The 16,142-nt window shown below is 40.3% G+C and overlaps 1 protein-coding gene across 2 annotated transcripts; it reads left to right on the top strand.

Annotated features, from left to right (window-relative positions):
- The first annotated feature begins 1,595 nt into the window (after positions 1–1,595).
- SHISAL2A (shisa like 2A) lies at positions 1,596–15,572 on the top strand. 2 transcript variants are annotated; one of them, XM_052666775.1, is made up of 5 exons: positions 1,596–1,879; positions 2,356–2,977; positions 9,626–9,765; positions 12,378–12,452; positions 15,089–15,572. In XM_052666775.1, the coding sequence occupies exons 2-4, from the start codon at positions 2,796–2,798 to the stop codon at positions 12,434–12,436; spliced, it is 381 nt and encodes a 126-aa protein (XP_052522735.1). In that variant the 5' UTR covers positions 1,596–1,879; positions 2,356–2,795; the 3' UTR covers positions 12,437–12,452; positions 15,089–15,572. The 2 variants fall into 2 exon arrangements, with proteins under 2 accessions (XP_052522735.1, XP_052522736.1); XM_052666776.1 differs by having other exon boundaries at positions 12,374–12,452.
- Positions 15,573–16,142: the final 570 nt, after the last annotated feature.

Raw genomic sequence — 16,142 nt, 5'->3', positions numbered from 1 at the left:
ATTAATATTTTTGCATTTCAATAAAATGCTATCATAGTAATTGGAAGCCATACTTTGAACTTTTTGTAATTCTCTGTTCAAAGGTCTCACACATTTTATGAATAACAAGTATCCTCAGCTTTCCTATCAGAAGAAAAATAATTGAGACTTCCAATAGACATCTCTGCTTCCAGACTCAGGCATGAGAGATAAGTAGGTGATGACATATTTTGGTATTTGCAAAATAGATAAATAGCCCAACCCTTCATCTCACAGGACACAGAAAAATGAATACCTACATAGCAATCAAAACTATTAGAACAAAACCACAGCTGAAACTGCATTCACAGTATGTATGGTAAACACTCAGCATATCAACTTTTCATCATACATTAGAAAAGAGTGAGAAAATAAAATATTTAAAATCTCAATGTCAAGTGAGATAGAATCTCTTAAGAAATAGAGTGTAATCATGTTATCAATTGTAAGTCTGGCATTTCCAAATTCTGAGTAACCTCATATTATTTGAACATAATTTTCTAAGCGTAATTTCTCACATTTGAAAACAAATAGAAAAAATAGTGAAATTCCATATTGTCAATCATACGAGTCATCTGATATATTTCAAACTAGCATACAGAACTTCGTTACATGTATTAACTAATAAAGTGTTACTACTTGTCATTACATTTGTAAAAGAGAACTAAATGAAACACGTATTTCATGTCTTGTGAATGTACGTCTGCTCACACATTGTAAGCATGCATCCCTTAAACCTCTGTGCCCTTTCTAGTTTAAAATATCACTCTGTCATCTGCATCACTCATATGAGACAGAACACATTGCCTACACCAAATAACATCAGTTTGAGTTGTAATACATAATCAGGACTAATTACTCAACCATGACATAACAATTTTGTTTAGTTACGAAAATTATTGCAAGATTATTTTTGGAAGCAATTTATGCAGTTGTCTGCCTATTGATAATGGTTAAGGAATAACTTTTGACATAGATCCGAGAGTGAGGACTGAAGGTGATCTAGACAGCAGCACACCTTACAGTAGCTCACAATTAGTTTTCTGCTTTTTTAGAAGCTCGGATTATAGAAACAAATTCTATAAATGTTATGAATGAAGCACCATAAGAGCCATGATTCAATCACAACACGTAGTAACACTAGCAACATAACTGAAGTAAAAATATTTCCTTCTAGTCTTTAGCAGATCGTTCTGTTGTATCTATTCTGAATAAATCAACCCTCAACTTTATCATAGAACAACTCATCTGATTCTCAATTCATCTGAACAGAGACGAGTAGATTCAAACTATAATCTCATAGCAACCTGGCTATTTTCTTTCTCAAGATCACATACCAAAAACAACAAACAAACAAACACAGCCAACTAACTGAAGAATATTTATACTTTTTGACAAATAGACCATTCTAATGTAAAGGGAGTATATGCAGTAGTGGAAAACACCTGTGTTAAGACTCTAATTGGCCACTGATGCGCCCTGATTATTCTCACCTGGGTTAGCTTCCGCCCTAATCCTACAGTCATTGGTCCATGTGCCTTATTTAAGTTAATGTCTCAGTAGCTTGACTTTTCTTAAGGTACACCAGCCATTTACTTAGCTTCAGTTCTACCTCCTACCTAGTATACTAGTGAGCCTCTTAGATGAACCTTAGGCATGTATTATAAGTAGCTTGTGTTATGTACCATCTACTAAATGGGTCCTAGATTTAGTAGCTTACCTTGTCTATGCCTTCTCATGGTAACTGTTGTTGTTAGCAGCCTCACCCTGTGTAGGTGTTGCAGGAGTGTACCTTGGCTGATGAAGACCTAGCATCTCTTAAAGCTGCTGAAGACTCCATTTGCCTGTGGTTCATTTCAAGGTAAAACCTGAAATTAAAATGTGAAGCATTAGCTGAATTGTTGTGTTTTTGCAAAGTAAGTTTGGTCTCTCACTGTTCTAACAGCATCCTTTCTTTAAAAACTTTTGCTTGAGGTAACTTTGTCACTTCTGTGACAAAGCACTTAAAATCATAGATTCAGGTAAGTTGGAAAGGATGCTTCAAGGCTATCTAGTCTAGCTTCCCTGCAGTGAACTGGGACTCCTACAGCTTTATCAGGTCCAGCTTGACCTTGAATGTCTTCAGAGATGAGACATCTATCACCTACTTGCTCTAGCCTTTTTTACAGCTTGAAAAGACCAACCTCAGAACTGAGGACTGGGTCTGTGGAGGGGCTGTGTATACCTGCTGCTTTCTGTGGCCAAAGTGCACCCTGAGGCACATCTGATGGACACACAAATGCATCTCAAACTGAGCTCTCCCCACCTTTCTCTCACATATGGCTCTTTCCTCAACAGGGAATGCTGGCTGCCTGGGCACTGCTTCTTAAAAAATAGATAACAAAAAAAGTGTTATAAAACCACTGAAAGGAAGACCTCTGTGAGGCTGGCCTCTGAGAGAAACTAAGGATAATGTTACCCTCATCAAACCAAGGGACTCTGAGCTTACAGACGTATGGAGCTCCCTGAACGCCCTCCTCGATTTGGGACCGAGTGCTGAGGGAGAACCGAGCCATTCCGAGAGGCGCTGCCCTTCAGGCCGTCTCTGTCTGGGAGGAACGGACGGCGCCGGGCTCTTCGCTTCAGGACGCGTTTCCCGCCTTGCAGCGGTACCTGAGGAGCGCTGAGGGGCCGCCGCCCGCCCCACCCTCCGCCCGAGCTCCTCCCGCCGCATCCCCACCTCCCTCCTTCCCGTGTGCCGCCGGAGCCCAGGCGGCGGGCAGCCCCGCCACAGCGCGATGAGCTCCGAGTGCAGCAGCTACCTCAACGCCGACAGGGTGCTGGTGAGCGGCTTCAGCTGCCCGCGGGTGGGAGGCGATGCCCGCGCCGTGTACTGCTGCGGCTTCCAGGACGTCAAGTACTGCTGCGATGACCCCCACAGCTTCTTCCCCTACGAGCACAGCTACATGTGGTGGCTCAGGTAGGGAAGGCTGCTGTGGGGGCCTGGGACTTGTCTGTGGGTCTGTGTCTGAGGCACTTCGAGACTTCGTGTCCTCGAAGGCACTGGTAGAACTGCAGCTGCTGCTGAGAGAGTTCTCCTTACACCATGGTGGGTTTTGGGGGGCAGATCCTTTATTTCATACTGCATCCTGGGAGTTTTCTTCTTCCTAGTTTGCTTTTGCCCAGGGAGGTGGTGGGGTCACTGTCCCTGGAGGTGTTCAAGAACACTGATGTGCATGGAGGGGCATGGTAGGTGGAATGGTGGAGTTGGGGCATCCTGGAGCTGCTGCAATCATTTTAGTCACCTTATCTCCACAGTGCTGCTCTGGAGGTGCGCAGCCTAGAGCTGGATGCTCAAGGTGCAGGGTAAGGCAATGTTTTACACAGTGGCAAAATGATGCCTTCAGTCTTGGACTCAAAATCCTTCAGTTTGACAGCCAGCATCAGATGTCTGCGGACATCTGTGGTTCTTGATGCAGGTTGACACTGATTTTATTGAACTGTCACTCAAACTTTTCTCTGCAGTTCAGAACTGGCAGTTTTGAGTTGATGTAGGCTTGGCATTGTTTACTTTTAGCTACATTGTGTATGTTGAAGCTCATCCGTGTTGCTTTAGACCACTCGCTTGGTTTTCTGAGAGTAGTCTGGCACTCCTTGCCCTCATAGTATTTAATTGCTTGGAAAAGAGCTCAGGATCACTCAGATCTGCCTGTTGACATGCCCTGGACTCTATCAGGTTGGTGAGGTGGTACTATCCCCTTACGGCAATGCTGACTGCTTTACACAAGTTTGTGACTCAAAGCAACATCTTGAGAGCAGAAAATGTAAGAAGGTGGCTGCGGATGGCAGCCTCACCAGTAAGGGACCTGGCCCTTGATTCCAGGTGGAATAAGCAGTTCAGGTCTGGTTGTGGTGGGCTAGGGACAGTAGCTGGGGTCAGACACAACCCTGCAACTGCTGCACAAGACCACAGCTGTGGTGCATGCCTGAGGGCAAGCTGGAAAGTCAAGTGAGCAGTTCAAGGGCAGGTCTGGAGATGATGACCAGACAGACACAGCCCACTGACCCTGTCTGTGATCAAATTAGGAGGTAAATTTGTGAGCGAGTGTCTGGCTGAATGGATCTGTGGCCTGGTGCATGGTAAGAGCTTTACTTTAAAGTAGCTTGTTAGGGAAGAAGGAGCAGCCCTCGGAGCTCTCCCAAAGAGATCCAGCTGTGCAAGCCTGACCCTGAACATGAGCATCTGGGACCTTGATGCTGTATTTATCTCTTGACTTAATGGTCTTCACTAGTCTTTTTGTAGACTTTTGTCCTGTCCATGTGGAAGTCAGATGTACTTGTCTGTAGTTACTGGGTTCCCCTCTTGAGCCCTCTGTTAGGCTGGAGTTGCATTCCCAGTCCACCAGTCCTCTGGCAGTGGCCTTGTTTTCCATGCCTTGGCCAGCAGTCCTGCAAATTCATATAAGAATTTCTTCAGTGCTTTGCTATTCAGTGCTTTGTTTTGTCTGACACTGAATGTGAGTCTCCCAAGTATCCTCATTTGTGAAGAATGATACAGAATTGTTCAGCTTCCCTGCTGTGTGACTGACATCCGTAAATGTGCCTTTTACACTCTTCTCATCAAATAGCCATGTTGTTTCAACTTCAGATGGTATAATTTTTGGCCACAGGAATCCTTTTTAAGAGTAGAGAACAACAGAAAAATGAAATTTAAAAATTATGCTTCTGCACTAGGATTGGATAGTGCAGTGAAGGCAGATAAAGCATGATTTTCAGAACGTACCTCAAAGAACAAAATCCTGTGAAAGGCTTTAATGAAGCACCTCTTTGAAGATCTCATAGAGGTCTTCTAGCTTCTGAGAAGTGACTGCTAAGACTTTATTTGGGTCAGAACTTTGGACTATGATTTTGATACTTCAGTATTCATTTCTTATTTTCAGTACAGTGGTCCTAAGTTACTGTAGCTAAATCCTGCCATAACCATCCTATGTGAATTGAAGTGAATAAATGCAATTTACCTCTCTAAGCAAAGCCATTGAGTGGTTAGTGCTGAAAGCTGATGTCATAAGTGCTTTTCCAGTAACAAATCAAATGACAGTTTTCACTTAGAAGTTACACTGAAAGCTGTACAGTCTATTAGGACCTTGAAAAGTAAATATTTGCACATAGTGGTTCCATTAGGTGCTTAAAGAAAACATAAGTAATGGTTTTTTTTTCTTAAGTGATGTATTTTGGTGATCACTACCTTGCTTGACTTCAAACTGTTGCCTAAATCAGAATGTAACAACTACATAACTAATTAACTCTTCAAAGTAGTTCTAAATAAATCTCTAAATGATTCTTACAGCTTATGAGGACACAGACTTAAAACTTCAGGAATAAGTCACAGCCAGCTAAGATAAGCCCTTAGGCTAAAACTACTGAGAATGCGAAGGAAGCTGCAAGATCCTCTGGAGTAACTGTTGCAAGTTTTTCTTTACTCCACAGCTTGCAATTTCTCATCCTGCATCTCTTCCCCTGCTCGACTTTACCCATTAATTTGAAAGCAACGGCTGAAGGCATCACCAAGTGGTTGGTGCTATCTCGGGATTACTTCTGTTTCACACATGAGTTTGGTTTCTGGCAGCTATTGTGTACTTGTGTTTTTCCTGCTGTGGGAAACACGTTGCCAGACCACTTGGCAGCTAGCTCTGATGGAAGCAGTTCCCAAAGAAACCTTCCGCCTGGGCAAACTGAAGCAATTGTCTCTTACAGGCCTTTAGGGTTTTTTGTTGTTTTCTCCAAATCAATACTGTCTGGACGATGTTTAGAACTATATACTGCACTTTGTGAAAATGAGTCCTTTTCTCTGGCCGCTCCCACAAAAACTGGTCCTTGAAAATTGTTTTCTAACACTTGTACAAGGAGCTGCTGCACAATCAGAAAATGATCTTCAAGCAATATTGACATTTCATACTTTTAAACATTTTTATCTACAATGTTAGTAATTTCTTGGCTGTCCTTTCATTTGCTGGCACTTAAGATCAAATAACTTTTTTTTTTTTTTTTGATAGTGACCTAGGTTCCCTTTTCACCTTTCTGGATAGGCTGATCTCAGTGAAGAAAAGCAAAGGATGCTTTTTGAATCAAGCCGAACATGCATGGAGCAGGAAAGGGAACAAAAAGATGGGTGTGTAGAATTCAGAGAAGGTTATATAGCTTCTGAAACCACCAAAAAAACCCGACATCAACAGATGCTACAGAACACCAGGAGCAAAGCACTGAACAGCTTACCCTTCCTCTGTGTTTTACCTGCAGTCATTGAACATCTGCTTTACCTGTGAAACTGGGTGGAAAGGGAGATGAGCTGAGCAGGTGAAACTTGTACTGAGCTGTGATGCTGTTGCCTTTTTTTTTTTTTAAAAAAGTCTTAGAATTATTGTTACTCTTAATTAAGTTGTTTTTGCAAATGGTATGGCTTCTTTCATGATCAAACAGCATTACAATATCCATTTCAAGTCCTTGTATTTTTTAAGTTTCATATAGTATTATTTACTTTACTAAAACTCAGGCCGAGTGGAGATGCTGTTCAAGATGCAAAATTAACACTTGTAGAACCACAGTGCCCTTTTAATCTTGGCAGGCTTTGCTTAGCTGAGTAGATATTTGGGAGTTTGTTTTGATTTTCCAAAAAAGCAAGTCTTTTGCTTCTGTTTGCTGGTCTGTTGTTAATGTGTTGGCTTTGCAAGTATAACATACAGTGCATCACTGCAGCAATGGTATTATTGTAGAATCATAGAATGGCCTGGATTGAAAAGGACCACAATGAACAACTGGTCTCAACCCCCTCCTGCTACGTGCAGGTCACCAATCAGCAGACCAGGCTGCCCAGAGCCACATTCAGCCCGGCCCTGAATGCCTCCAGGGATGGGGCATCCACAGCCTCCTTGGGCAACCTGTTCCAGTGCCTCACAGCCCTCTGTGTGGAAAAACTTCCTCCTCATATCTAACCTAAACCTCCCCTGTCTCAGTTTAAAACCGTTCCCCCTTGTTCTATCACAATTTGCACAACAAATGAATTGGAAACTATCTGAGCTCAGCAACTGGAAGCAAGGTTTGCAGACCCTGAGTTAATGGCTCATTCACCACCAGGAGAGAAGGAGGATCAAATCTTCAGGCTTGGAGATCAGCCTGTGAGAACAGGAGCTGCAAACATTTGTTTCACTCAGATCCAGATGACTCATGAGGTTCCTTCTAATCTTTCAGTGGACGTACTGCATCTGCTTAGCCAATATTTAAATTGTTCCTGGCTGCTGTTGGTGTGGATGGATTAGTTTTAAGGGCTAAAAATAGCAGTAGGTGTCTGAGCCCCCACTGAAAGAGGTGTTGATGGCCTACAGCAGCAGAGGGAGCCCTGAAGCCTGCTGCTTCGGCTCATACAGCCTCTGGTTGTGCATGTGTGTAAGGGCTGTGTGCGAACACCTGGCACTGTGTAACAGCAGTCAGAGCTGAGATTTGTGGCATGCCCGCACTGTTGCTGTATGCAGTTTTCTTCTGTCAAGCTTACCATTGCTCATGTTCTAAGTTGTGTAAGTGCCATCTGGATTCCTCCCAGGACTCTGTAGCTGTTCTTATGCTAGATTATTGTTTTGAGGGTGGGTGGGTAGCTTATTAGTGCTACTGAGGCCACAGTTTTAGACAAGAGCAGCTTCTTAGTTTCAAACTAAATGTCTGTGCTACCAGAAGACTGATCTTGAAGATGCAACCTGTGGACTGCTGGGTGAACTTTAAGCATCCACTGCTTTAAGTAAAGATGTGATGATGGTGAAATGCTTTTAACAAAGCATTTCTAGATGGGTATGCAGCACCATAGTAATTCCTGTATAAGCCAGGGGACTTACTGAGGGGCTGTCTTTATTTTCCGGGAAAAGTAATCATTAAAATGATGGCTTTTTTGGTATTTGGAGAACTATCTTAAAATAAAATACCGCTGTCTTAAGATGCTTCAGTTCTCAGAGCTGTGGAAGGCATTATAAATTCCCAAGTTAATTCAATCTTTGAAAAAGCAACCCCTCCTCTCGAACTTTAACCCAGAATTAACCTTTAAGAAATGAATAATGCATTCTAAGAGGGCTGTTAGCTTCCCTACACAGAGAACAATCTGGTATTTTAAAAGTATGTTTAAAATCAGTACATACGAACTGTGTTTAATTTGGGTTGGTTTAGGAAGTGAAATCTAGAATTTTGTGGTGACAGTTTCCATGTTTTGGGTAAGATCTTCTCACATTGTTGCTGCATGTTAAACGTTTTCACTGGTGTGTAACCTGTTAAGCAACCTGCAAGTCTTTGACTTGTAGTAGGAAATATGGGAGAGTTCTCCAGTAGCTGCTTGTTTTTTCCTGTGCTTTGTGTGCTGTGAAAAGTAACTTGGACAAGTTCTGTAATGATAATGCTAGCATGTTGTGCTGTGTGATGCACAACTGTGCTGCTGTTATTTGAAAGGAATCTTAGATGAGGGCTCAGAAAAGCAAATTGTATGTTGTATTACAATTGACCCTTTATTTTGGCATGGAAGTTTTTTTGATTAGCGAAAGACTTGAACAGAAGGATTAGAAATAAGGAAGCTGCTAAAAACCATATGTATGTAGACATACCTTCTTGCTGAGTGACCATGGAAATAGTATAAAGCAGCTTTATCCTGCAGATGTAGTATTCTGGTAAAATCTGCTGATAAAGGTTACAAAGAGGAGCAACAATGATCACAGTACTTCTCCCTGTTCTACAGAGCTGCTGGCAGAACTGAAATGTGGCTTTCATCTGTTACCTTGTTTTTTTTATGAACGTATCAGCCTTGGAGAAGTCTGTTATGAAGGTGTACTTTACTTGAAGTTCTCTAGTTCGCCTTTCTTGCGATGAAGTGGCAGTTCAGACTGAAAATACTGCTTCAGTAGTCATGGTTGAGAAAGAAGAACTTATGCCAGTTGCCTGGAGCTCTGGCATCCCTGTGTGTGTCTTAGGAGCTTCTACATTGGTCAAAATCCTGTTCAGGAATTGCAAAGACTGGGAGAAGTTAATGTAAAAAAGGAAGAAAAAACCTGGCATTTTCTTGTTGAAATGCCTTGACTTCTTTTACTTGATACTTGTGAAGACTATTGCTAATTTTTTCAGTTTCTGCACAGATGAGAATGCTGCACAAAGGCTGTGCATGCTTTAAGCTATACTTTGAATGAGGAAACACAGCACGCACCCTTGAATTATCCAGTGGCTTATCTGGGAGTGTGCACTGCATTGGAGGAGATAGATACAAGTTACTGTATGAAGTTATTGCTGATTTTTGTAAACATTTAAATCGCAGTAAGGAGTAGGACACACAGACAACATGGAATGTCAAAGGACCTGGTGCTGAACCACTGTGTAATGACATTGGCCCTTTTGGGGACGATGAAGTAATGCTTTATATAGATATACATATCTATACATACACTAAGTACTGAGCTTTAAACTTGTGTACAGTAAAAACAGGCATTCCTATAACTGAGCACATGTAGCCTCCAGGCATAATTGTGATGTCTATTTTAATGGGTGCATGGATGTCATTTTAATGGGTCCAGCATGTTTGTACACTTAATTTGTTTGTTTTCTCTCTTAGCATTGGAGCGCTTGTGGGCCTGTCAATAGCAGCGGTGGTCCTGTTTGCTTTTATCATCACTGTGTGTGTTCTCTGTTATTTGTTCATCAGCACAAAGCCACACAGCAAACTGGATACTGGTTTAAGCCTACAGATGGCAGGTAAGGCCAGTTGTTATTGACATGCATTATCTCCTCCACAGTAAAAGCTTTATTTTGGCATCACATGTGGAAGAATCCAGCTACGTGTTTTCTCTCTGACATCTCTTCAAATGATGTTGCATTATCTTGCTGTTTTATTTACTGAATGAAATCAGTAGTGAACTCAAATGAAAATATTTAGCACAAGCTTCCTCCTTATTAGTAGAAAGGGTATAAAACTTGACAATACCTATTAAGGATGCAACAAATAAATCCCATTATCAGCAAGAGGCTGAATGGGTTATTTTAATTTCTTGTTTAAATGCATACATATATAATAATGCTTTCATTCTAGTGATAAGAAGCTCAAAAGAAATTTTAAATGCATTTTCTTGACAGGGAGGGATCATTCTTTTTTGTTCTATAACTTTGTTCTGAAACTGTGTGTGAGCAGGCACCTGCAGAAACACTGCATGTACCCTACTGGCACAGGAGAGCGACTGCTTCTGAATGCTTTAGCCAGTATTTGTGGCTTAGACTTGAAAGGTGACTGAAAGGTTTGTTTTTCCATTCTTTCCAAAGAGGACCTTCTTGGTGGTCAGTTGAATTAACATTTTTTTGGTAAAAGAATTAATAGATATGCAGATTAGCCAGTATAATACAGTATCTACCATCAACCATCATCACTCAATTTCAAAATTTTTGCTAGCTTTTAATGTGCTTCCATAACTGAATGGCAATAGATGATCAGTGAGTTATTGTAATTATAAGCTATTATATGATAGTAAGCACACAGTTGAGTGTCTAACTCAATCCACTTTATAATAAACTTCCTTGACCTTGCTTTGTTTTCCAGAGAATGCAGGTTTTGGTCTAAGAGCTCTTCATAGGGCTCTCAGGAAATGTAGAGTCTCTTGAAGCTCCGTAAGCTGAGCAGACGTCCAAAGTGAGAGTCACACATTCAGCAAGCTGCTACTAATCTGAGAATTGAAAACTTGACACTTACTCTGGAGAAAGGCAGAGGAAATAGGTCCTGCTACATAGAGAAGCCTAAATAAACTCTTAGGTGGGATGAACAAATTGTCTAGTGAACTTTTATAAGATGACTGTATTCTAATTATAAACTGACTTTATACTTTTGAATGCCTTACTATTCAGCATCTTCTCTCCAGTTTTCCTTTAACAGCATCAACTTTTAAGCCATTATCAGGACAGCAGTGCTGTTTTTCTCTTGGTCTGTTTTTGTGACAGACATATTTCACATGTGTTAGGCTGGGAAGGAGACAGGTGCTATTACACTGCTGCTGCCAAATGCTGCCATCTTTCCTTTTCAGACTTGACCTCTGTTGTGAAACCACATCCTGCTGTGGCATTACAGATCCTTCCTTTTTTCCCCAGTGATGATCCAGCATTCACATTCTGTCTTAGTTTCAGCTGTTAGGACTCAGGATGCTGAGATCTCTGCTTTTGCCTAAGTGCCTTTGGTGTTGTTTTGAGCTTTATTCAGATTGCAGTGTACTTGTCCTGTTTTCACCTATTATTCTTTTGTGACTGTTCTGAATGCTGATTATTTCTCATCCAAGTTCTGATAGTTCTAGCTGTTGATGAGGTAGGCTGCCAAAAGTTGAAAGCCTGCTTTGCCAAGGATGAGAGGTCTCTGAAAAACTTGAAGGATTTCACTGACAAGCCTGAACGCTTATCTTCATCACTTGGGTTCCTTTTGCATGGAAGTCATGCAAAATCTGAGTCCCTTACAGAACGGCTCGTTTCAGGCATAAGGAAGAATAAAAGCTCTCCTGCTCTTTCAGTTCTTTGATTTTTAGTGTAATCATCTGTAGGCAATAAAAACAAATTTTAGAAGCTTCAGAATGAGCCTTGGAATGAGAGTTTTACTTCTCATCCCAACCTTGCTTTTTCTGAACGAGAGTGATCTTGCCTCTAGGTGGTTTTGCTTTCCTTTTAACCATAAGCTTTTCTTTGTGTAAATGGTTTATCCCCTTCAGTATGTAGGGAACTATCCCTACATCCCTATATTGCAAGTGTTTTAAGGCTGAAGCATTCAGGGAAGATGAGGAGAACTGAGTAAAGATTTTATAGTTTTGGGAGAGGAGTGGGACCAGGAAGGTATACAGGCAAGAAAGTAGGAATCTTTCTGAAAAGCAAGGGTGGTATTTCTTTGCTGTGGAGAAGTATTGTGAGCCTTGTACCACACAATGCTTTGGTGTGACTATATGGAAGGTGCTGTGAAAGCAAAAGTGACCGATCATTTTTAGGAAGGAGTGAGGGTCTGAGAGTTCTGATCTACTTTCATGAATTGGAAGTTTTTCTTACAATTTCTTTTAGGAATCTGACTGCTTGATATGAGTCCTACTTACACCTCAGCACAGCTACCTTAAGTAACTCATCATCTTCATGCTTATTTTTCTAACACAAGTATGCTAGTAACTGCAGCCTCTCAGAGGCTCAGGAATGGAAAGTGGAATATTGTGGTTCATCTCATCCTCTAACGGTTGGGAAAGAAGATTCCAGGAATTGTTTTTTTTCTAGTGCAGTAATACATGTATCACTACTTGTAACTAAAGGAAGAATAATACCTTTTATTTTACTAAAAATGCTTTTGTTTTTTCAGATAGTGAAACTAGAGGGGGATCTATATGTTAAAAAAGTAGAGGTACTGGACGAATTCTACTAATGCTGTAAGGAAAAAGGTACAGTAAGAACATTTATTTTTACTTTATTGTATTTATACAGACCCTCTGTTCTGTATTGGCTGGTGCAGTATAGTGTTTGTTAAATACTGTGATTCCTCACATGAGTTTTTATCTTTCTGAAAATCACTAACAGAAGAGTGGGAGACCTTGAGTTGCATCCTCACAGACCTTATTACTGTCTCTACCCTATATACATGCATACTCCTTTGCAGAGATGAGACAGAGAAGATTACATTGCCTTGATGCTCTTCTTGCACAGGAAAGTATCTACAGAGACACTGGAAGAGTATTTCCAAAGAAATTGCTTCTTGATTACTTAAGCACAAATACCAGTTCATGATTGCATGCTAAAGAAGACTACATTCCCCTGATGCTGTCTGTCATTTTCATCATGCTGTCTGAGCTGCCCCAGACCTTACTAAGAAAACAGCCATTTTAAGTTACCATTCAAAAGAAATTCTTCAGGCATTAACTGGTAGAAGGACTCCTGTGTGACCAAAGGGAAGAGCAGTGAGATACTTGGTTGGTAGTTTAGTCATGTTCTGCTTCCTGGTGATGTTTCTTATGATTGCTGAATCCAGTCTGTAATAGAAATTAATAGGGTTACCACGCAAAAAAATGAAGCCTCATATACTGACTTGATTTCTATGCTAAAATCATATTTAAAGGTCAAACTGCCTTTGGCACAGATCATGCAAAATAGTATTTAAAATATACTGCAATACAGAAAAATTGTACTACAGACTTGAGAGGAATTAATGAATAATGCAGATGACTTCAGATGGCATGAAATGTCCATTTCCCTTTCTGCAAAAAAGTTGAAAACTTGAAAAAGCACCCATGGAATGTAAGAGTACATGCCATAGATCAGCATTATCTTTCACAGAAAACTAAGCAAGCCTGTTTGCTCAGCAATTGCTCTTAGATCAGTAGGAAAGTATATGTGTCAGTTCCCTGTTCTGTTTTTCTTATACCCTTCAAAAAAAAAAAAAATAGGCTGCCCTGTGCATTGTAAGTGCAATTGCATCCTTCTTAGAGCTCTTATCAGAAGAACAAGTTGCTTGTCCTCCTGCAAATACTCAAGAGTAATAAGACTAATTTTGAAATTTTGAATCCTTCCTACTTTCCTTCGCAAAATCAGGAAAAAGAAAAAAGCTGTGGAAAGACTTAAAATGATCCTGCAGCCATTTGTAGAGAGAAAATGCAAAAATATCTGACAAGGGTGCTGAGTACTGAGATGAGATCACAGTCAAGTCTGTGAAAGTGGCATTGTTTTCTGTAATGAGTCTCATTCCACTGCTCCTCAGTTTGCCTGCTTTCTACTATGTTATGGAGACCAGTGTTTACAAAGTGCCGTGAAATATAGCCTGCTACACACTGTTCCTTACAGGAGGGGAGGGACAGGACAAAATTAAAAGGCCAGCTGAAAAGGGGTTTGTTGTATGGTTTGAATGTATATATTATACGAAGACTAAAAACCTTGGAAGTTTTTATTGTGGATGAATCCTATAATTCTATTTTGTTGGCAGAATGAGACTGACTTTGTCATGAAGATTCAAAATGCTTGAGATATCTTTGCTGGGCTAAAACAAAGAAAACCACATTCTCAGCCTTCTTGCTTCGAGAACTAGGATAGAGCAGCTGGGGAACTTTCAGTGAAAGTGAGAAGAGGGCAAGATCTTTTTTGAGTTTTAGTGAACAATTAGGTTAAGGATTGGTTCTAATCGCTTTTTTTCTTGATCCTCTTTTCATGTTGTCTGTTTGCTGCAGATTTCATGTCTTCACTATTCAGTGATTGTCCATCAGTAGCTGCAAACCTTCAACTGTTGTGAGAAAGCCACACATGGCAGCTAAATGTGACATGCATACTTCTGCCAAATTGCATATTGGTGTTAATGACAGGACACCTACACTATTGCTGCTTGTGTAGCTTACCATAAGGGAAAGGAGAGGGGCCAGGGAGCTGAAGGCATTCCTTTAAACCTGTTATGATAAATAAATACACAGATTTCACAAAGACCGGTGGTAATAAGCCAGACTAATCTCTTTGTCAAGATAATTTTGCCTGTCAGGGAAGTGGGAACAAGTGGCTGTGACTACACATCTTCATGAAAATTAGTAGTTATTTCTTTGCATATAAATTTTTTAAATGTAATTTGGAATATTTTGTTATCCTTCAGGAATAGAGGTGTGCACATTGTATGCCTAGCTGAAAAAAAGAAATGCAGTTGAATATAAGTATTAGTGGTACATCTTTTCAAGAAGCACAGCACAGAAATGTTAAATGAACTACTTAGTTAAGTCTTTTTATTTTTCTTGTCTTATTCCAGCAACATTGTGTATGAAGTCTCTATCACATGCAGGAATAAATCCTCTGCTACAAAGCAAAGAAACAAAAGTAGATTTGTCTATCCGCTCCCAGAGGAGGCATTTAGTGTTCATAGCTGTAATAATTCCACTGAGGAGTATAATTCTTCTCATGATAAATATTAGGACTATAGTTGCTTGGAAGAGTAATCTCAGTGAAATGCAGTGACCTGTGTATTTGTTTGTAGGAATTCAACTCTGGTTTTCAGCTGAAGAAAATCTTCCCCTGTTCAGACTAATTCTTACCTGTGTTTGTTGTTTTGCAGATATGGAACTGCATCCTTCACATAGTGGCTACCAAAACAAGCTGTTGACAGAACCAAGTGGCTTCAAGAGATATTTCCTCAGACACAAGGATAGACTGTGGCCCACAAGAACCTCACCAACTTTTCCAGAGTTTTTTTCCTGGCTGCTGTAATTGCAGCTGATTACAAGATGTCAACCTGAGCTGTGCCAGGATATGCATTTCTGTATGATTACTGTACTGGGAAGTATATTTTAATTTGCATCAGCTACTGCTGCTAATTAGTTTCATGCAAATTGTTGTCCTATGCTGTGCAATTTCAGTGATATAACAGTTGTCAGGCAGAGCATAATTTGGTACACCCTGTTGACCAAGCATTGTTTGAAATTTTCTTTGTGTGCCGTCTTAATGTGATGTCTTTGCATTATTAGTATGACCTTTAATCAAGTGTGATGATTTGGTTCACAAACATGTGAATGCAGTTCCTCAATAAAATCTGGCATTCACCTGTGTTGTTTTTCTTAATTCATCACTGTCCTCAGCTTAGTCTCCTCAAAGTTATCATAGATCTTAAAATTATTGTGATGAGGAAATTCCTTAACAAAATGAAGTTCATAAAAGAAAGTCAGTCAAAGATCAGAAGGGAAAAAAAAAAATTGATTTTTGCCAGTTTTGCTGTCTGGTTTTCTTTGAGGATTCCAACCTTGAAATTCACATAAATATATCCTTAATTTTAAATCAGCAGTCAAATCCTTTTAAAACAAAAGAAATGATAGAAATTGCTTGAATTTCATACAAGCTTGAACTATAGGTCTTGTGATTTTTCAGTTATAAAGTAGTAAGATTTTGAACGTTGCAGACGTGATGAAAGACCTTAGTGACCTCAAGAGTGTTGTCTACAGATAACTGGTTCATATGACTGTACTTGTCTGTATAGTGCATGTGCACAACATCTCTGTAGAGAAAGAACCTATCCATGCATCTCCTAGGCCATAAGTCTCTCTCCAATATACTAAAATTTACATTTTAGTTACCTTATAGTTTTGCCACTTCTTTATAGCCTTCTCCTGTATTCC

Source organism: Tympanuchus pallidicinctus, unplaced genomic scaffold (genome assembly GCF_026119805.1).
Source record: "Tympanuchus pallidicinctus isolate F22 unplaced genomic scaffold, pur_lepc_1.0 scaffold7, whole genome shotgun sequence".
In the NCBI taxonomy this organism is placed as follows: Eukaryota; Metazoa; Chordata; class Aves; order Galliformes; family Phasianidae; genus Tympanuchus; species Tympanuchus pallidicinctus.
This window is presented reverse-complemented; position numbering and strand designations above follow the sequence as displayed.

Coding starts and splice junctions, on each gene's coding strand:
- SHISAL2A (XM_052666775.1), top strand. CDS start 2,796: ATGAGCTCCGAGTGCAGCAGCTACCTCAACGCCGACAGGGTGCTGGTG. Junction 2,978..9,625: donor AGCTACATGTGGTGGCTCAG/GTAGGGAAGGCT, acceptor TTTCTCTCTTAG/CATTGGAGCGCTTGTGGGCC. Junction 9,766..12,377: donor TTTAAGCCTACAGATGGCAG/GTAAGGCCAGTT, acceptor TTTTTCAGATAG/TGAAACTAGAGGGGGATCTA.